The sequence below is a fragment of the Rana temporaria genome, chromosome 11 (assembly GCF_905171775.1).
Source record: "Rana temporaria chromosome 11, aRanTem1.1, whole genome shotgun sequence".
Lineage (NCBI taxonomy): Eukaryota > Metazoa > Chordata > Amphibia > Anura > Ranidae > Rana > Rana temporaria.
This window is the reverse complement of record NC_053499.1, coordinates 156,825,486-156,847,031: the sequence shown is the minus strand read 5'-3', so window position 1 is coordinate 156,847,031 and position 21,546 is coordinate 156,825,486. Positions and strand designations below refer to the sequence as shown.

Here is a 21,546-nt window from a genome sequence, read left to right as displayed (position 1 = left end):
AGGCGCTCCCATAAGTGGTGTCAGACCTCCCCTACACAGTTTTCTCAAGCAGGGTTCCTCCAGAGGTTGCTCGGGGTTCCTTGAGCAATGAGCAATTTCTGCCTCTCGGATAAGTTTCCACTGGCATCATTGATCTTTTTATCTGTCTGTAAGGGGGTAATTCTTCTCAATGACCACAAGTATAAGGAGCGTTCTTCCCACTGACCATCACACTAATGTATCATGAGTTGTAGATATATTATTAGCAGAAGTTCCCCGAGACCATAAAGTCATTTCAAGGATTTCTCTGTGTTGAAACATTGAGAAACGCTGCATTTGGGGTAATATTAGGGTTTTTGTTACAGAGGAACGGCAGTCGGCTCACATCATTTGTAATAAAAACATCTTTGCCATTCGGAAGCTTCCATCCAACCAACATCTGGCTTATGGAAAGGAATGAATAGTTCTTATTTTATGGTAATTCAGTGAAACGCAATAACATCGGGTAAATGAGTTAGTTCAGAGTGAACTATTGGGCCAACCTCTCTCTTAGTTATTATTAAATGATTTACAATGGTCTGGTTGGTCAAAGCCAAAAATATATGTCATCTCTTTTTTACCCTCTACGGCACAGGTGTCAAACACAAGGCCCGCGGGCGGAATCTGGCCCGCCAGGCCATTTCATGTGGCCCTCGCATCTAGTGTTTTTTTTATGGCCAGAACCCTGCACACTTTGGATATCACACTCCTCAACCCTGCACTCTGTACACATTGCACCCCTGAACTTTGCACTCTGTACATAGCACACCCCTGAACTCTGCACATAACGCACTCCTGTTATTTATTGATCCTTTTAGATCCTCCCACTGGTAGTGCAATTTGTGGTTGAGTTCCTGCCCTACTGACACCAATCTCTACCCTACTGACACCGCCCACTGCCCTACTGACACCAATCTCTACCCTACTGACACCATCCACTGCTCTACTGACACCAATCTCTACCCTACTGACACCATCCACTGCTCTACTGACACCAATCTCTACCCTACTGACACCATCCACTGCTCTACCGACACCGATCTCTACCCTACTGATACCATCCACTGCTCTACTGACACCAATCTCTACCCTACTGACACCGCCGACTGCTCTACTGACACCAATCTCTACCCTACTGATACCGCCCACTGCTCTACTGACACCAATCTCTACCCTACTGATACCGCCCACTGCCCTACTGACACCAATCTCTATCCTACTGACACCGCCCACTGCTCTACCGACACCAATCTCTACCCTACTGACACCGCCCACTGTCCTACTGACACCAATCTCTACCCTACTGACACCATCCACTGCTCTACTGACACCAATCTCTACCCTACCGACACCAATCTCTACCCTACCGACACCAATCTCTACCCTACCGACACCAATCTCTACCCTACCGACACCAATCTCTACCCTACCGACACCAATCTCTACCCTACCGACACCAATCTCTACCCTACCGACACCAATCTCTACCCTACCGACACCAATCTCTACCCTACCGACACCAATCTCTACCCTACCGACACCAATCTCTACCCTACCGACACCAATCTCTACCCTACCGACACCAATCTCTACCCTACCGACACCAATCTCTACCCTACCGACACCAATCTCTACCCTACCGACACCAATCTCTACCCTACCGACACCAATCTCTACCCTACCGACACCAATCTCTACCCTACCGACACCAATCTCTACCCTACCGACACCAATCTCTACCCTACCGACACCAATCTCTACCCTACTGACACCAATCTCTATCCTACTGACACCAATCTCTATCCTACTGACACCAATCTCTATCCTACTGACACCGCCCACTGCTCTACCGACACCGATCTCTACCCTACTGATACCATCCACTGCTCTACTGACACCAATCTCTACCCTACTGACACTGTCCACTGCTTTTCTTACATCGTCAGTATATTAACACACGCACACACATGCATACGTGTTTGAGCTTTGGGGTGCACACCCTAATGCAATATGCTACGCACACCTATGTATGCAGTATATTGTGTTCTCAGACATAATAACATATGTAAAAAAAAAATTATATTATGAAGAGAACCAACTATACAGTTGAGATGTTGCTCGCTCTCTGTCTTTTTTATTGAATAAAAATAACAGTTTTGAACAGAAAGCACGTCCTGTGAAACACTGTAATCTCTCTTCCTTAAAAAAAATCTTGAGTGCTGCAATTCAACGTTTCTTCATGTTTAAAGTGGTTCTAAAGTCAGAAGGTTTTTTTTTTTGTTTGTTTTTTTAACCTTAATACATTTTATGCATTAAGCAGGTATAAATAAAAAAAAAAAAGAGGCCCCCTAAAAGGTAATGGCATAATGTATTAGTATACATTGCATACCACCACATTATGAAAGACGAAAAAATTTAATCAGATATGATGGATTTTTAATGTGCCATAGCAATACAGATTCGTAATCAGTTAAAAATTAACAATTGTATTCAGTACTTCCATATAAAAACACTAAAATTGTTTAAAAAGTTTGAACACGTATATATTATCAGTGAAATAATTTATGTCAGGAAGGCTGTACAGGGCTCCATGATTTCTAACAGCAGCCCTGAATACATAGATGTTATCCCAAGTATGTTGCTTGAAGGGAGAGTCCCAACATGTTTCGCCCCAACACGGCTTCTTTAGGAAAGTATATGACAACATACATATTGCATCTAATTAAAAGAGACTTTTTTTTTTTTTATATTCATACTCACCTCGGTGGATGGAGCATCAGGCTGATGCTGCAGCTGTCCCCCAGTGCTGCCCTAAGAACCGAGCAACCGAACACCGCCAATGGTTCGGTTCTCACTCCTCCCCAAGCAGAGCGATGCTGACTATCAGTCAGCATGACTTCTGCTCTACTTCTCAGTACTCATTGGAGCGCTGAGCAGTGGAGGGGCGGGGAGAGGCTGCCTCAGCAGCTCGCCGAGACTGCCATCAATCAGGGCAGCTGGCGGATCCCGACTTGGAAGTCGTGATGACGCGCTGCTCCGACTGATGACTGCTCTCCGCTAAAAACGGGACACATGAGTGCAAAACGAATTGCACTCCTGTGACCCTTAGGATGAGCCCAGCCTAAAAAGCTCAGGCTGCACTTCTCCTTTAATTATAGGAGTATTATGATGGGCATCTCACCAACCAGTCGTTTATATCCACACAGGAGATGAGTAAACAAAAAAGCAAAATGGATGGGTCCACACAAACTGCAACAATCCAGGAAGTCACCCAAAAGCAAGCTGCAGGAGAGGCACCAAAAGTGGCTCCAATTCCCAAACTTTCATGAAAATCTATTGAACGGGCAGATAAAATTGAAGTGCAAAAAACCTTCAACTGTATAAAGGTATTGTACCGATACAGGTACTCTTAAATAGATCAATCCCACTGTAGGAAATGTTGTGTTGGGTGCACCAGACGAGACCACATGCTCACATTTCACTGATATATACGTGTTCAACCTTTTTAGACAATTTGAATTTTTTTTTATAGAAGTACTGAATACAATTGTTAATTTTGAACAGTTTATGTTTTTTTTTCACTTTGGCAAAAAAAATGTAGCCGGTAAAAATTGTGGTGTTCCCTTACATGTCCATGCAAAAGTACTCCCTTGCATGGGTGGTCAGTTTAGGTAGGAGATCGATTTGCCATTGCTCACTGCTCATAGAACCCCTAGACACCTCATCAGGAATACGACTTGAGAAGGGCTGCTATTGGACACCCTTACCTGATCAATAATCTAGGGCAGGGATATGCAATTAGCGGACCTCCAGCTTTTGCAAAACTACAACTCCCATCATGCCTCTGCCTTTGGGTGTCATTCTTGTGGCTGTCAGAGTCTTGCTATGCCTCATGGGACTTGTAGTTCTGCAACAGCTGGAGGTCCGCTAATTGCATATCCCCGATCTAGAGTGTTATTTCCTATAAATATTAATAGCCAGTTAGATGTTGGCGTCTAGAAGCAGATGCATTCTTTTTTTTAAACAAACAAAAACTTCAGAGTTGGCTAGAACTCCTGTGGACGTCTATGCCAGGTTTTCACAGCTCTTACTGTAAAGTTGTTGTTTTTTTCCCCTTTTGTATTACTGACCTTTGATGTTCCTAGGCAGCCAACGGGTCTTTCAGGTCTTCCTGATAATCCCAACTTCTCATTCACTCCCAGGTGGAGATAGGCCTGCAGAGAACAATGTAATATATTAAGAGGATGCGCTTTTATAGCTTAAGTGCTGCATGATGAGTAGCTACAGAATGCTGCACCTAAATATTTGAATATTCAGCTACTGTTGATATATAAATCGCATAACAGGGATCAAAGTGCAAAGAAGTAAAAACCAAGACCAGTGGCGGCTGGTGCTCAATATTTTTGGGGGGGGCGGCAAACAAACATGGCCCCCTCACTTGTACTACACCCCCCCCCGCGGCGCTCACTCGATCGGGAAGGCAGCGATCCACTCACACTATCCAACCCTCCTCCCGTCCCATGGCGCTCGACCGGGAAGGTGGCAATTCACTCGCATCACCCCGGCGCTCGATCAATGGATCAGGAAGGCGGTGATCCATGGCCTTACCTTATGCTGCGAAGAGGACGACGAGGTGGTGGTGTTGGTGCACTGCTGAATCCGGGGCAGGGCTCCTAGAAAAGGCTGTTGCTGCCGGGGCCGTGGTGTCTCCTCCCGGCAGAACAGGAAGCGGTTCCTGAGACCCGATTGGCCTGGAGTCCTAAGAATCCGTTGCCAATCGGGTCTCAGGACCTGCTTCCTGATTGGCTGGGAGGAGAAGCAGGAATGAATGACTTGTATAGCGCTACTCATGCGAACTGAATCGCCTCTGGGCGCTTTTTCCAGCCAGTGTCTGCTTGGCTGGTGCGGTCATTTTACCCCGTAGGATCGTGACACGCTTGGGACACACAGTCATACACACAGATATACATATATATACTGCGCCAATTTGGGCAAGATCCAATTTACCTACCAGCATGTCTTTGGAGTGTGGGAGGAAACCGGAGTACCCGGAGGAAACCCACGCAGGCACAGAAAGAACATGCAAACTCCAGGCAGATGGTGTCGTGGTCGGGATTCGAACCAGCGACCCTTTTGCCGCTAGGCGAAAAAGCTACTCACTAGACCACTGTGCTGCCCTTAGCGAATATTAATTTCCTTTTCTCACACAAGAAGATGGGCTTGGGCCCACCCTTTCTGAAGCCAATTAGAGCCTCAGGCTCAAATCATGTGCTTCAAAACAAAATTAAAAAAAACACTGAAATCCATGCGTCCGGTGCCCTGCATGGAGATTAGATGAGCGGGCCACCACTGACCAAAACATAAGTCAAGGATCCATGTTCTTTCCCAGATCATCTACTCATATAATTACAAAAGATTTTTAATATTTTTTTTTCCCTTTTCAAAAAAGTTACTTCTTTGAAAAGTTTGACATGACTCTGAACTAAGACCCCTTTTCTCATGATACGCTTTTTTTTTTGTTGCTGTGCTGGAACATTTCAAAAGCACACCAAAGATGCATCTTCCATTTAAGTCAATGGGAAACGCACCAAGAGTTTCAGGAGGTGGAGTCAATATTGGAATAACTGTAGGCAGCAAGGTACCATGGGATATGTAGTCCTTAGAAATTAAAAGTCAACAGCGGAAAAGCATGCATGGAATCCAAGAAGTTGATGTAGGAGATAGTTTTCTCAGTTCTGCCTGTTTTGCTGGCTAACAGATTTATATAGAAAGTGTATATTGGATTGTCAAAAATCATGCCTCTTTGTTTTGCTGTTACAATGCTAATGTTACAAAATAAAAGTGTTAGCTGTGTCCAATGATTTCCTTTACAGATGGGGTCTAGTGGGCATCTGCTGGCTTGAAAGGAACCCTGGTGGGCAAATCTTTTACCAAGCTTTCAAACAATATTTACTCCCTGCCTGCCCTTCTAGTGCAGAGAACACGGCTCCTGCTGGATATTTCTGATACAAAATCAGTTCAAAATCCACTGAGCAGAAAGTGGGACTTTGTTGCCATGGCAAAGGTGTGTTCCTGGGACCTGAAGAAATGAGATCTCGCCATAGGACTCCAAGTATTTACCACAATTGAAAGTATCAGTTCCTGCTGAGTTGACCCTTTAAAGGTGAACTCTAATCAAACAGTTAAAGATGAAATACGTACCCGTGGGAGCCGTTTTACCAACCAAAGGATTTGTATTTCTGTCCACCCAGTTCTGAGATTTACACAGCACAGCCTGGTCTGAAAGGGCAGAGTACCTGATTCTTCACTGCTGCAGTTGTCCTTCCCCCAGCCAGTGACTGAACAGTAAAAGGAGAAGCAGCAGACAGAGGAGCTCATCTCTGCCCTCTCCTCCTATCAGCATGTTCTTTGTTAGTACAAGAACAGCACCACATAACTAACTGGCTCCTCAAACAGTTTCTGCCTCTTCCAACATGAAGCTATTAGAAGTCAATATGCACTCAGATCTAAGGGATCCTAAGCCAAAATACTCACAAACATGGACAAGATAAAATTTCAAATAAATACAAGCTGGTCCCAAGGATCCAGACTGCAAAGCATGTGATGATGTCACAAACCTCAGCTCCACCCAACGAGTTTCGTCACATATTTTTTTTTTTTTTTTGAAAATTCTGTTTATTAAAGGTTTTTGCACATATACAAAAAAAACAACATTCCTTGGCACACCGCCAAGCTTAACTATCGGCCAACATGACCGGGAACACAAAACCTGTGCCATCGCAGATGGCATATTCAATACCAAACCTTCCCAAATCCTCCCCCCCCCCCACCCCCCCTACTCAGTTCCCATCCCCGCCCAACCTTAAATCAGGACACCTTCAGCATCGATACTCCCCTCTGTGGCATGCCACTAACATCATCCCCGAAAACATCTGCAACAGGAGCTCTACCCCACTTATATACCTAGTTAATCATACATCAGCCGTCTTTCTCTTTACCCAACCGTGTGGTCTGATTCATACCAGGCCCTCCACACCTTTTCAAATTTCCCGACACATCCCCGGGATAGGTACGTTGCCTTATAGTAAAGCATCATAGCGTTCACCAAACCCTTCCAAAAAGCAATCTCAGGGGCCCCTGGATTCTTCCATTTGAGCAGAATGGCCTTCTTTCCATAGAACAACAAGATACTCAACAATGTTCTGTGAGCTCTAGACGGCACCACCTCCTCCACCAATCCCAGTAAACAAACACTAATCTCCTGTGGGACCGGTACCCCCAGCACTTCTGCAATACAGGCCGTGACCCCAGTCCAGAACTGTTGGATCTGAGGGCAAGTCCAGAACACATGTTGCGCGTCAGCAGGGGAAAACGTACACCTCCAGCATTCGGCAGGTACCGATGGATAAATCGATGGAGTTTCGTCACATATGACGTCTTCCGTGGACGTGGTTGTAGTTGGGTTTTTAAACGTTTTATATATGGTTTTACACCAAACTTTTCCTAACACAAAATCAGCAAAATCAGCCCAAAGGGTGGCGCCATCTAAATGGAACTTCCCCTTTATAGTGCCGTCGTACGTGTTGTACGTCACCGTGCTTTGCTCAAGCATTTTTTTTTTTGCACGATCGTGAAAAGGCAGGCTTGACAAGAATCACATTGAGAAAAACTTCGGTTTTTTCCCCCTAAGACATTAAAAATGGTTGTGTGTACGCAGCTTTATGGGGAAAAAATAAAATCAGCTTTGTAAAAAATGTTTTAAAAAAACTGCGTTTCACCAATTTTTTGTCTCTTTTTTTTCCCCCTGTAGGCCTTCCCGTCTCTATTCTCAACTCAAAACTACAAAAAGGTTTGGGCAGCAGATATACTTTAACCAACTGATGAATAGTCAACATATAAAAAAGTCTTTAACATTCTAAGAAAGAAAAATATACTGATAAGCGCATTATCTTCAAAAGCAAATTCTGAGGGCTGATGTGCAAACATGGCAGATTATCCTGTGGTAACCATATGACATTTCGAAAATATTCCTCGAAAATTCAGCACCACTCTCTGCGAGATGATAGAAGGCTCTGTATAAGCGGAACAGGAATTAAGGGATGAGTGTTGTCAAAGAGCATTAGCTAATATAAGCTATTACCAATGTTTACAGATGCGATATGAAATATTCTGGAGCTTTTTCGGAACTAATAGGTCTTTTAGGCCAACGAAATTATTTCCACTAGAATGCATCACAAAAACTCATGGTACAAACAATCATTTCTCTCCGTTTCATCACAATAATAGGACAATTAGAAGAGTGGCATGGGCAACAGATTAATCTGTAGAGGACAGAGTACTAAGGAGGCCAGCCAACGGCATGGCTGAGGTGCGAGATTAGTACAAGGGTGTATATAAAAAAAAAAGAAAGAAAAAAAAAAAGAAAGAAAAAAAAAAAAGTGCATTAACCACTTAAAGTGGAGGTTCACCCGGAAAAGTAAATTTTTAGCCTTAGATTGAGGCTCATTTTGTCAAGGGGAATCGGGTAGTTTTTTTAAAATCTAAGCCGTACTTACCGTTTTAGAGAGCGATCTTCTCCGCCGCTTCCGGGTATGGGCTGCGGGACGGGGCGTTCCTATTTGATTGACAGGCTTCCGACGGTCGCATCTATCGCGTCACGATTTTCCGAAAGTAGCCGAACGTCGGTGCGCAGGCGCCGTATAGAGCCGCACCGACGTTTGGCTTCTTTCGGCTACTCGTGACGCGATGTATGTGACTGTCGGAAGACTGTCAATTAAATAAGAACGCCCAGTCCCGAAGACCCATACCCGGAAGCGGCGGACAACCGCTGAATGTCAAATGACGACCTGGACTTTGTGCGGTGATATCTGAATGATGGGTGCAGCTACAGGCATCATTCAGATATCACCAGTGGTGGTGATGGTCACCAGTCATCTCTATGACCGCCGGAGGCCCGGGTGCGACGTTATGACGTCACGTCCGGTAGTAAACAAAGCCGCAATCGCAGGTGTCGGCGTGAGATCGGTGAATGTTTTTTCTCGATCTCATGCTTGTAAGCCTGGAGGAGAGATGTGGGGTCTTATCGACCCCACATCTCTCCATAAAGAGGACCTGTCCCAGATCAAACGCCTACAGAAAGTACAGAATCAAGTGGTAAGGTTAGCCCTCAATCTAAGAGACGCCACTGCCCGACCTCTGGGCACCAGGCAGCCCTTCATTGGCTGCCTGTGGGGCAGCGGATCAGATTCAAGGTTTTAACCTTAGTTTTTAAGGCGTTCAATAAATTAGGTCCTACTTACCTCCAGGCGAAATTGACAAGGCATCTCACTGGCCGTTCATTGAGACCGGCCACTGAATTCCGCCTGGAGGTCCCAAAGTTTAGATTAAAAAAAGTAGAGGGGGCAGAGCATTTTTCGAGGCTGGGACCTAGAGAGTGGAACCTCCTGCCGTTGGCTCTTAGGCAGACCTCAAATCTGCTCCAGTTCAGGAGGGGACTGAAACCCCTTCTGTGGACTGAGGCTGGGTAGATGGCTGTGCGACAGGGGGTGGAAACTGACAGGGGGTTGTTTTTTTTTTTCTTCTCTGGGCTTTTTTATTCTTTTACTGTATTTTAATTTTTTCTACTTTTCTTTGATTTATGTTATTGTTTTTTTTTTGTTTTAACGGTTTTGATGTTTGTGATTTTATTGTTGTTTTTGTATGTACGGCGAATGGCACCTGGTCCCGTCGTCGGTTTAATACTTATGTGATTTAACGCTTAACAAAAATATTCAATAAACAATAAACTGATTATCCCTATTACAAGGGATGTTTACATTTCCTGTAATAGGAATAAAAGTGATCAAAAAATAAAAAGTGTAAAATGAAATGAAAACGATTTTTTTTTTAAAAAACGTCCCTATCCCCGGTAGCTCGCGCTCAGAAGCGAACATGCATGCAAGTCCCGCCCACATATGTAAACGCTGTTCAAACCCCACATGTGAGGTATCGTCGCGTGCGTTAGAGCGTGTGCAACAATTCTAGCACTAGACCTCCTCTGTAACTCGAAAAATAGTAACCTGTAAAAAAAAATTAAAGCGTCGCCTATGGAGATTTTTAAGTACCGAAGTTTGGTGCCATTCCATGAGTGTACGCAATTTTAAAGCGTGACGTGTTAGGTATCTATTTACTCGGCGTAACATCATCTTTCACATTATACAAAAAAATTGGGCTAACTTTACTGTTTTGTTATTTTTTAATTCATGAAACCGTTTTTTTGCCCCGAAAAAGGGCGTTTGAAAAATTATTGTGCAAATACCGTGCAAGAAAAAAAGTTGCAATGACAGCCATTTTATTCCCTAAAATATATATATTATATATATATATATATATATATATATATATATATATATATATATATATAAAATGTTTGGGGGTTCTGATTAATTTTCTAGCAAAAAAAATTTGATTTTTACATGAAGGAGAGAAGTGCCAGAATAGGCGCGGTGGTCAAGTGGTTAACATTAGAAATGCGTATACTAATGAGCGAAATTATTTATATTTGAACAGAAAACCATTACTAAAACTGGCATGAGTAAGCAACGCAAAAAAAAAAAACAGAGCAGAACATGAAAAGTAGTGGAATGAAATGTAAATGAAGCTAAATAATTGTCCTGAAAACAGAAGGAAACTGGACTTTTATTTACGCACGCAGCTGTACAGCAAAGCTTTTCACAGCAGCAAATTGAAAGCAGGAAAATTTGTGTCTGGTAAACTCGGGGCTTTTAGTTCTGTTATAACAGCAAAGCATTGCGGTGATTAATGTTTAAGGCTCTGCAAAAAGAAGAAAATGGGACCATTAATCTCTAAAACACAGAATTGCAAAAGAAGTAGAATTTCATGAGCAGCCAAAATAAAAAAAAAAAAAAAAAAGCAGGAAAATCATCTGTTGTGACGAACATTCGGCTATACAGGTTATTTTAACACAACTTCCAATCCACACATAATGGCCGTTTAGGTTGATGATAATGAAGGCTGGGCTGTGACTTTATTCAACAGATCGAAAACTACTACTTTCCGCTGTTCAACGAGATGTTTTAACTTAAAGTGATTGTAAAGGCTCTTTTTTTTTTATATAACAAACATGTTACACATACCTCCTCTGTGTAGTTGGTTTTGCACAGAGCAGCCAGAAACCTCCTCTTCTCAGGTCCCTCTTTGCTGCTCCTGGGCCCTCCCTCCTTTGAGTGCCCCTCAGCCAGCACCTTGTTACAGGGGGCACCCAAGCCGAGTCATAGCTCTGTGTATCCATTCAGACACGGAGCCCTGACCTGTCCCTGACCCCCCCCCCCCTCTCCCCTGACCGGCTGACTGACTTTGACTGACAGCCGTGGGAGCTGTGTGTTCAATTTTTGCTGTGGCTTGTAGTTTTTGATCCTTTTTTTTTTACCAATAAAGGCAATATTTTTTGGAGTGCGGCTGTCCAGAAACATCCTTTTATTTTCATTTGTATGAATAAATCTCATTTGTGTACAGTGCTGCATGACCACGCAATTGGCAGTTAAAAGTAGCACAGTGCTGAATAGCAAAAAATGGCCTGGTCATGAAGGGGGTAAAACATTAGAGAGGTCAAGTGGTTAAGCAATATGTAGCATTGAGAACGTCCTATTGATGACGAAACGCGTCTGGGAGAACGTGCAGTGACGTCACCACGCTAAGGAGGAAGGGCTCCTAAAGTTTGCTGGCCGGCTTTTTCGTTTATACGCCCGTTTTTAAACCGTTGTTTGTAAGTACGCTTACGGTTTTTAATAAATGCCATTTTTATATACGGAATTATGGTGCACCTTCTTTTTCATTCTTAAAATCGGATGAGCCTAAGATTGTGCCTGGTGTTTTCCCTGGGACCTGTCTCCCCCTGTATTCCTGAGAGTCCACAAAGGCCGCGGCTGGGATATAGCCAACTGCATAGAAAGCTTGCCCTCTGGTAAGCGGCCTTACATTTTCGGTGAAGGGATCACTTTAGTAATACAATACCTGTCACTTTGGGTGGTGAGTTTCCAGGACCTTATATCTGCATGAACTTCACAGTCATCTGGAGACATATGCCGATTGTTGCATTCTATGGACTTGATTTACACCATACGCTGAATGAAATTTATTTACTTATTTATTTAGAATCTTTTGACGAGGCTTTGTATAAATATGTAGCATTTCCCTTTCTGATTGAACCCCTGCTCTATAAACAAGCATTTCTGGAATAACAAATTGCCACTAAGCCATAAAGAAATAATTAGCATGGATTTGGTCAGTCTTTTCAACTGGGAACTGAAGCCTTGTTTTTGGCGCCGTGCTTAAACGTGTACGATAATAAATAATGACATGCTGTACACCACGGTATGTTATCGGAGGGGCTTTTTAGCTCCCTTTGGCCCACCTCACCATAACTTTGATGGTTGAGCTGTCTCATTCATTCTGAACGATACACACATTTCCAGTTGACAGGTTGAGCAATGTTCCAGCACAACACAAGCCTGCCATGCCTCAATTCTGGAACAGATTCATAGAACAAAATAAAAACGCAAGACAAAGTGCTCAGCCAAGCCATGGTCCTCGTCAAATGTCTGCGCCAGCAAAACAGCAACCAAAACAACAGGCTTAACGATGTCCATTTCATTTCTCTGACAGATGAGGATTCTGTGGTGGGCAGATAATTCTGAATTCTGAGCCTTGATCTTCCTTGACTTGGGCAAATAATTCTGAATTCTGAGCCTTGCTCTTCCTCGACTTGGGCAAATAATTCTGAATTCTGAGCCTTGCTCTTCCTTGACTTGGGCAGATAATTCTGAATTCTGAGCCTTGCTCTTCCTTGACTTGGGCAAATAATTCTGAATTCTGAGCCTTGCTCTTCCTCGACTTGGGCAGATAATTCTGAATTCTGAGCCTTGATCTTCCTTGACTTGGGCAAATAATTCTGAATTCTGAGCCTTGCTCTTCCTTGACTTGGGCAGATAATTCTGAATTCTGAGCCTTGCTCTTCCTTGACTTGGGCAGATAATTCTGAGCCTTGCTCTTCCTTGACTTGGGCAGATAATTATGAATTCTGAGCCTTGCTCTTCCTCGACTTGGGCAGATAATTATGAATTCTGAGCCTTGCTCTTCCTCGACTTGGGCAGATAATTATGAATTCTGAGCCTTGCTCTTCCTCGACTTGGGCAGATAATTCTGAGCCTTGCTCTTCCTCGACTTGGGCAGATAATTCTGAGCCTTGCTCTTCCTCGACTTGGGCAGATAATTCTGAATTCTGAGCCTTGCTTCTCCCCGACTTGGGCAGATAATTCTGAATTCTGAGCCTTGCTCTTCCCCGACTTGGGCAGATAATTCTGAATTCTAAGCCTTGCTCTTCCTCGACTTGGGCAGATAATTCTGAATTCTGAGCCTTGCTATTCCTCGACTTGGGCAGATAATTCTGAATTCTGAGCCTTGCTATTCCTCGACTTGGGCAGATAATTCTGAGCCTTGCTATTCCTCGACTTGGGCAGATAATTCTGAATTCTGAGCCTTGCTATTCCTCGACTTGGGCAGATAATTCTGAGCCTTGCTATTCCTCGACTTGGGCAGATAATTCTGAATTCTGAGCCTTGCTATTCCTCGACTTGGGCAGATAATTCTGAATTCTGAGCCTTGCTCTTCCTCGACTTGGGCAGATAATTCTGAGCCTTGCTCTTTCTCGACTTGGGCAGATAATTCTGAGCCTTGCTCTTTCTCGACTTGGGCAGATAATTCTGAGCCTTGCTCTTTCTCGACTTGGGCAGATAATTCTGAGCCTTGCTCTTTCTCGACTTGGGCAGATAATTCATAGCCTTGCTTTTTCTCGACTTGGGCAGATAATTCTGAATTCTGAGCCTTGCTATTCCTCGACTTGGGCAGATAAATCTGAATTCTGAGCCTTGCTATTCCTCGACTTGGGCAGATAATTCTGAGCCTTGCTTTTTCTCGACTTGGGCAGATAATTCTGAGCCTTGCTTTTTCTCGACTTGGGCAGATAATTCTGAATTCTGAGCCTTGCTATTCCTCGACTTGGGCAGATAAATCTGAATTCTGAGCCTTGCTATTCCTCGACTTGGGCAGATAATTCTGAGCCTTGCCTTGACTTGACTTGGGCAGATAATTCTGAATTCTGAGCCTTGCTCTTCCCCGACTTGGGCAGATAATTCTGAATTCTGGGCCTTGCTCTTCCCCCGACTTCCTAGTTTATCTTCTGTAAATATCTGAAACCCTGGAAGTAGGCTGAAAGCCACCAAAGATGGGGGAACTTCATCTGTCCACAAGATTGTGAGCGGAGAGCGCAGAGGATCTGTACCATTACGGGTGGCAGAGTTTACATGTTGATCTTGTCCGCTTTGGTTCCAATTCAACTCCACAAAGTTTCATCTCTTCTGTGTTAATCTCCTGACCACATGTCCATGTTGGCCTTAGATCACTGCCAGCTTTCATTTCCAAGTCACAGTCATTGCATGCAGATACATCAAATTCACCAGTAGACTTTCAGAATCCAATCATTTTATTATATTTACTGATAGTCAATTCTGAAAAAAAATGTTTTTAAAGGGGTTGTAAAGGTTCGTTTTTTATTTTCTAAATACCGTACATACTCGAGTATAAGCCGACCCGAATATAAGCAGAGGCACCTAATTTTACCACCAAAAACTGGGAAAACGTATTGTTTCGAGTATAAGCCTAGGGTGCCCATCTGCATGCCTCACTGTGCCCATGCCTAGACTTACGTTTAACATGGGAGTATATAGAAGGGGGCTCGCTGAGACTGCCATCAATCAGTGCAGCTGGTGGATCCCAACTTGGGAAGGAGAGATGGCCACTCCACAGAGATCCCAGGTGCAGGCAATGCAGGAATAACAAGGATGTATTTCTGGACAGCCGCACTCTTGAACAATTCCAGCATGCTCTCCGTTAAAAACGGATTACACTCCTGTGACCCAGAGGAGAAGCCCAGCCGAAAAAGCCCAGTTATTCTCATTTTACCTTGGAATAAATCTGTGTCTGGATGATTAAACTTTGGTGTGAACTTTAATCTCAGATTCTCCCAGTTACAAACCAAGGAGGACTTCCAGTGGATGCCCTCTGGCAGTGAGAAGCTGCCAGCCCTAGGAATCCAGACATCCTGGTCAAATAGCTTTATAACATTAGGATAATCCTAAGGTTCATCATTTATCAGTTGAGCTACTTTTATCATTTCTATGTCTCCAACAAGGAGACGGATAGCAATAAAAACCTGACAGAGGCGCTTTCCCTTCCCAACTTTATCAAACAAGAAATAACAATTTCTGTCTGGAATCGGGTTTTCAGTTACTCTAATTATTCAAAATAACAAATATCCCAACGCTGAAATGACTAACATGACTCCTCTGAGTTGAATCGTGAAGAAACATAAGTTGAGTGTTATTGCGTCTGATCTAATCTTTCTTTACAGACAGATGAAAGTGTTACATCATAGACAGTCATTGAATCCACTCACCGCCTGTGTTTAATGACAGCTCAGACAAGTGCTGGGTGATAAAAGCAAACCTGTCTTCAGAAAGCAGCTTGTGATTAGAACATAATAAACTAAAAGCCAGCACAACATGGTCCCTCTACAAATTCTTCTTATTAAAGGGAAGCTGCGAGAATAGAAATAAGGCCGCAGTGTAAGACTTCTGGAGGGACACTGGAGGGTGACTGTGATGCAATTGCCTATATGCTTCAGTCTAATGCTCTCCCTGCTAACTTAATGCTGTGGGTTACAGGTAACAGGTGTTTCATGTGTGATTCATCTCTCTCTGTAAAGACTGTTCATATGTTAAATAAGGCTAGCTTTTGAAAGGCCTTTAATTGTGTGACAACGCTGTCTACAACCTAGTGATTCTCAGAGGTGTTAATAGGTGTCAAACTGGATACAGACGAAACGTCTGCTTAGGAAACTCAGTGTGTGAAGGTGGTTTGTTGTTTAAGGAATGTGCAGTGATTAGACATGATAATTGTCGGTCGGTGCCGACCTGTCTAGAATGTTTTAGTAATTAGCCTTAGTGTGTGATTGGGGGGGGTGGAGATTTCATTGTTGCTTCAATGTCTTGGACTGTATAAAAAGCTGAGAAGAAAAACCATTAAAGTCTGTGTTGTTCCAGCAGTAAGCTTGACTCATGTGTGGCTACTTGGGGCGATTCCATGGACTCCTACTTGTGGAGTATTGGGTGATTTTCGTTATGGGAAGAAGGGACTGTTTGACGGGGATATCATACCAATACCGTCACAAATGGTTGGCAGCAGCGGGATTTTCCCTTCTATTCCCTTTTACACCCGGATTCCAAGCAGACACTGGAAGAACTACTGGAAGTTCGTGGAAGGATTGCTAGCAACAAAACCAAGCGGGTCATCATAGCAGAATCAATGGAGCTAGACCAGGAGGACGGGATTGCAGCAACGCCAGCAGTACAAGAGATGGAGACACCAGTGATTCAGGAGGAGGAATCGCCAGCCAACAAGCTAATGAGAGAGAAGCTAGCTTGGTTCGGCCCGAACCCAACGCCGGATGTGGTGCTGAAAGTGATGGACCTGTTAGTAAACGCAGAACTACAGAAGGATAAACAAATAAGAGACGCAGAGCTACAGTTAAAACTGGCAGCAGTCCAACAAGCAGCCGCACATTCTCCAAACAGTGAGTACAGCACAGCAGACGCAAGGAAGATTCCGTTTAGCGCTTTTAAAGCTTTTGATGAAAAGGACTGCGAGATTGATACTACCTGGCGAATTTTGAGCGACAATGTAACCTGCACCGAATAGCTAGAAGAGAGTGGGTTTCAATATTGTCAGGCAAACTGTCAGGCAAAGCTTCTGATGCTTTCCGGACCGTGCCAGATCAGGATATCCATAGCTACGCCAGGGTTAAAGAAGTGCTCCTAGCTCGTTATGCAGTAACCCCAGAGTCCCACCGACAGAAGTTCAGGGACTCACGCAAAACCACGAAAGACTCTTACGCGGAATGGGCATGCCAGTTGTCCCTGTCGGCTTCTAACTGGGTTAACAGCAGCCAGGCCACCACCGCAGAGGACATTTTGCAACTAATGCTCCTGGAGCAATTTTACAATCACATCCAGACGGACGTCAAAGATTGGGTGAGAGATCGCAGGCCCATGACTCTACCAGAGGCCGCGAAGTTGGCGGATGAATATGCGGATACTCGCAAGACAAACCAGGTCACACCACGGGAACAACCTCCACGACCAACGGTGCCCTCACACCCACCAGCCACTAGATACCAACCTCCTAACAGACCGGTGACATCTAGCCCTCGCTATCCACGCCAGGAGTACAACGAACAACGCTGCTTCCGGTGCAAACAGCTGGGTCACTTCAAGCAGAATTGCCCCCTGAATGACAACTCCAGGTCAAATTGGTCTCAACCTGGGTACCGCCCACCAGCAGCAGCCCATTGTGTAGACTCGACTTGGGATCCCCAGGAGCTGGGTCCGGACGAACCATTGGGCACCCCTTACGAAGCCCTCATGGTACAATCTGTTATTACGGACAACAGGGAACACCATTGTCAGCTGGTCATGGGCGCCAGCCCTGAGCCGGAGGGGCCCTGGAGGGAGCTGGGCAGAAAGAGGCACCGCCGGCTACCCCCCAAGAAGAAGAGGTCCTGGAAGCCGTATAACAAGCTGACCTGGGAGGAGAAGAAGCAACTGGAGGAGAGGGAGTCGCAGCGGGCGTCCCAGATGCGGGCCGAGATGTTCGCCAAGGGCCCACCGGTGGCCCCTTACACCACCCAGTTCCTGATGATGAAGGACCACGTGGAGAGCCTGCAGGACATGAGCAAGCAGGAGCTGATCCGTGAGTACATAGAGCTGGAGGAGTGCATAAGCCGCATGGAGGAGGAGAACAACCACCTGAGGTCACAGCAGGCTGACCCCCCCAGGCTCCATGAACTGGAGATGGAGCTGGAGAAGCTCAAAGAGGAGAACCGGCGGCTGCGGAGGAAGCAGAGGGTGGCTGACCCTATGGGGCACTGATCTCCCCCCCCGGACTCTGAGCACCAGTGCTACAGCATTTCAACAAATATAACTTTTTCTTTTTATGAATCTCCTGTGATTGTCACTTCAGAGCCATAACCTGCCCCCTCCCATAGCGGGACACCTAGACGGCGGCGCACAGACCCATTCGCTGTCTTCACACTGACTTCTGGTGACTCTGCAGATCACACAAAGACTTGGGGACTGACCGGCGTGTGATCTGACAACCCGGTGACATACCTGAGTCGGGAGCAGTTGCCAAGGGAGGTCAGTTACGCTAAACGGAGTTAACCTCGGACTAAAAGCTCTGAACCCGTCAACCCTACTGGACCAGGAAAGGTCCAACCGGGTTTGCCGGAGCAGGGAGAAAAAGGGGGGCCATTGTGATGCAATTGCCTATATGCTTCAGTCTAATGCTCTCCCTGCTAACTTAATGCTGTGGGTTACAGGTAACAGGTGTTTTTTAATGTGTGATTCATCTCTCTCTGTAAAGACTGTTCATATGTTAAATAAGGCTAGCTTTTGAAAGGCCTTTAATTGTGTGACAACGCTGTCTACAACCTAGTGATTCTCAGAGGTGTTAATAGGTGTCAAACTGGATACAGACGAAACGTCTGCTTAGGAAACTCAGTGTGTGAAGGTGGTTTGTTGTTTAAGGAATGTGCAGTGATTAGACATGATAATTGTCGGTCGGTGCCGACCTGCCTAGAATGTTTTAGTAATTAGCCTTAGTGTGTGTTTGGGGGGGGTGGAGATTTCATTGTTGCTTCAATGTCTTGGACTGTATAAAAAGCTGAGAAGAAAAACCATTAAAGTCTGTGTTGTTCCAGCAGTAAGCTTGACTCATGTGTGGCTACTTGGGGCGATTCCATGGACTCCTACTTGTGGAGTATTGGGTGATTTTCGTTATGGGAAGAAGGAACTGTTTGACGGGGATATCATACCAATACCGTCACAGTGACAAAAAGCTAAAATAGTGATTTGCACCCTAGAATCTCAGGAAAAGCTTAAAGGGAACCTTGACTTAAAAGTGAAAGTACCACTAATCCGCCTCTCCCTCTAACATATTTAAAAGGGTTTTCTTTTTTATGGTAGTGGGTACCTTTTTCTGACAGGTACCCACTCACACTTCTGCAATTCCCATCTATGAAAGAATTACAAATGCTTGTGTGTTGCTATGGCTATTTTTGTGATTTCTGTAGCATAAACATATGGAATGATGCATTTTAGTTGTCATATTGTTTTTACAAGCTAGACTTTCCCTTTTCAGAAGATAATGAACTCGTTTGACTGGTTCATGGTGCTCATGCAACAGAAAGTAATGTTGACAGGAAGGTGGGGGGCGGGAACAATACAATGAAGTCCAGCAATATACAGTAAAGCCTTGGATTGCGAGCATAATTCCTTCCAGAAACATGGCTGCAATACAGAGCACAAATTTCCCCATAAGAAATAATGGAAACGCAAATGACGGCGACAGTGGCACTACACAGAGAGAGAGGAACTGATGTTTTTCGGCCTCCTCTCTGATCCCAGAAACCAGAAGCAACGAGGATTTCGTTACTTCGGTTTTTTGCTCTTTGTTTACCTGCCCATTACTGGCCAGGGAAGCAGCCGATCAGACCGATCTGTGTCTGATCAGCTGCATTGGAGCCCAGAGGAGAGATTTGGGGTCTACAAGATGTTGTTCATGCTAAAATTGATTTAAAGGATCACTAAAGGAAATTTTTTTTTTTGCTAAATAGCTTCCTTTACCTTACTGCAGTACTGGTTGCATGTCCTTATTGATCGTTTTTGCTTTGAAGTAGCTGTAATTCTGCTGTGATCTCCACACTTCCTGGTTGCCTGTTTCCTTATAACCATCATACTGGGAGCTTTTCACGGTGGTCTAAGCTGTCATTACTGTGTCTAAAACTTAACAGAACCAATCAGATTCATTTTAAAAACAAAACACTGCCCTGGATTTGTTTGTTTTTGTTCTGTGTGTCTCTAGTTCACAGGAACATGAAACCAGTTTAAAAACGAAAGTGAAACTGCTGGCACATTATATGATTGAATTTAATCTATTTTTAATCATTTTTAAAAGGAATCAGTTAACTTTTATGTCTCTATACCCTGTAAACAGTCATTTCAGCAAAAAATGTTTTTCCTTTAGTGACCCTTTTAAAAAAAGACAGTGTAAAAAAAAAAAAAGAAAAAAAAAAATTATAAAAAAAATAATAGAAAACGATTGCATACACAATCCCGCACACACATAAACACACGTAAACTGTGTGCACACTACACATGTGAGGTATCACCGCAAATGTCAGAGTTAGAGCAATAATCTCAGCTCTAAACTTGTAACGGCTTTTAAAATGTTGCTAATTTGAGACCTTTAGGTACTGTAGTTTAACGCTGCTCCACTGGCATACGCAACTTTAAAGCGTGGCATGTTAGGTATCCATTTATTCGGCACAACATCATCTTTTTTAGTTTAACAAGAACTTGGGTATTTTAGAGCGTATGTGTGCAAAAAAATTATTGAAATGTATTTTTTCCAAAAAATAAAATAAAAAATAGCGTTCGAAATAACAACTGCGCAAATAACATAAAAAAAAAAATTATTCTCTGGGGTCTCTGCTAAAATAAATAAATAAATAAATAAATAAATAAATAAATATATATATATATATATATATATATATATATATATATATATATATATAAAAATAAATAAATAAATGTTTGGGGGTTCAAAGTAATTTTCTAGCAAAAAAATTAAATAAAATACAGATTTTTTACAGGTAGGAGAGAAATGTCAGAATTGGCCTGGGTGGGAACTGGTTAAATAACCTTCATAAGCGCATAAATGCAGCACTCAGTGATCTATGTTGTATGAATATCTATTTACATATGTCTGTGTTTTTTTATTTCTGTAAGCCCGGTTTGGCACAGAGTACTAAACCTTCCCAGTCCTCCAGATTGTACCGACTCCAAATCCTATTACAGCTCCCCTGTATGAACTGCATGGAACAGGAAGAAAAAACAGCAAGGATTCTACCTAGGGGCATAACAACATGCCAGATCCCAACAATCACTCCAGATACTTGTGAAAATAATATAACATTATAGAAAATGAAAGCAGATCTTACCCATAATGTAATGAAATTTACTGTAGAGTCCTAAACAGCCATATTATTTTATTCCCATTATGACAGCAATGTGTGACCAAGCTGACAGGAGGGGAAGCTGGCAGCACTGCAGGGGAGACACAGGGGATGCCAGGAAGCAGGGGGAATCAGCAACACACAGGGCGATTAGGGTGTGCCCAGGCACACCCAGCACACCCTGTGCGCACGCCTATGTTTTCTGATAACATTTGAATATGAGGCCTAAAAGTGATGAGAAATAAAAAACACAAGTTCCAGTTTCAAAAAGGAATTTGCCTTCACTTTGGAGAGAATCCCTGTTGTGTTTCTGGGATAGGAAGTGGCAACCAGACCAA

At 43.8% G+C, this 21,546-nt stretch overlaps 1 protein-coding gene across 3 annotated transcripts in view; it reads right to left on the bottom strand.

Moving 5' to 3' along the window:
* The window catches only part of PHKB (phosphorylase kinase regulatory subunit beta), a 237,979-nt gene that overhangs the window by 59,884 nt on the left and 156,549 nt on the right, over positions 1–21,546 (bottom strand). For all 3 annotated transcript variants that reach the window (XM_040329505.1, XM_040329504.1, XM_040329506.1), the window contains one exon: positions 4,149–4,232. In XM_040329505.1, coding sequence (XP_040185439.1) covers positions 4,149–4,232 — 84 coding nt within the window. The remainder of the gene's footprint in view (positions 1–4,148; positions 4,233–21,546) is intronic.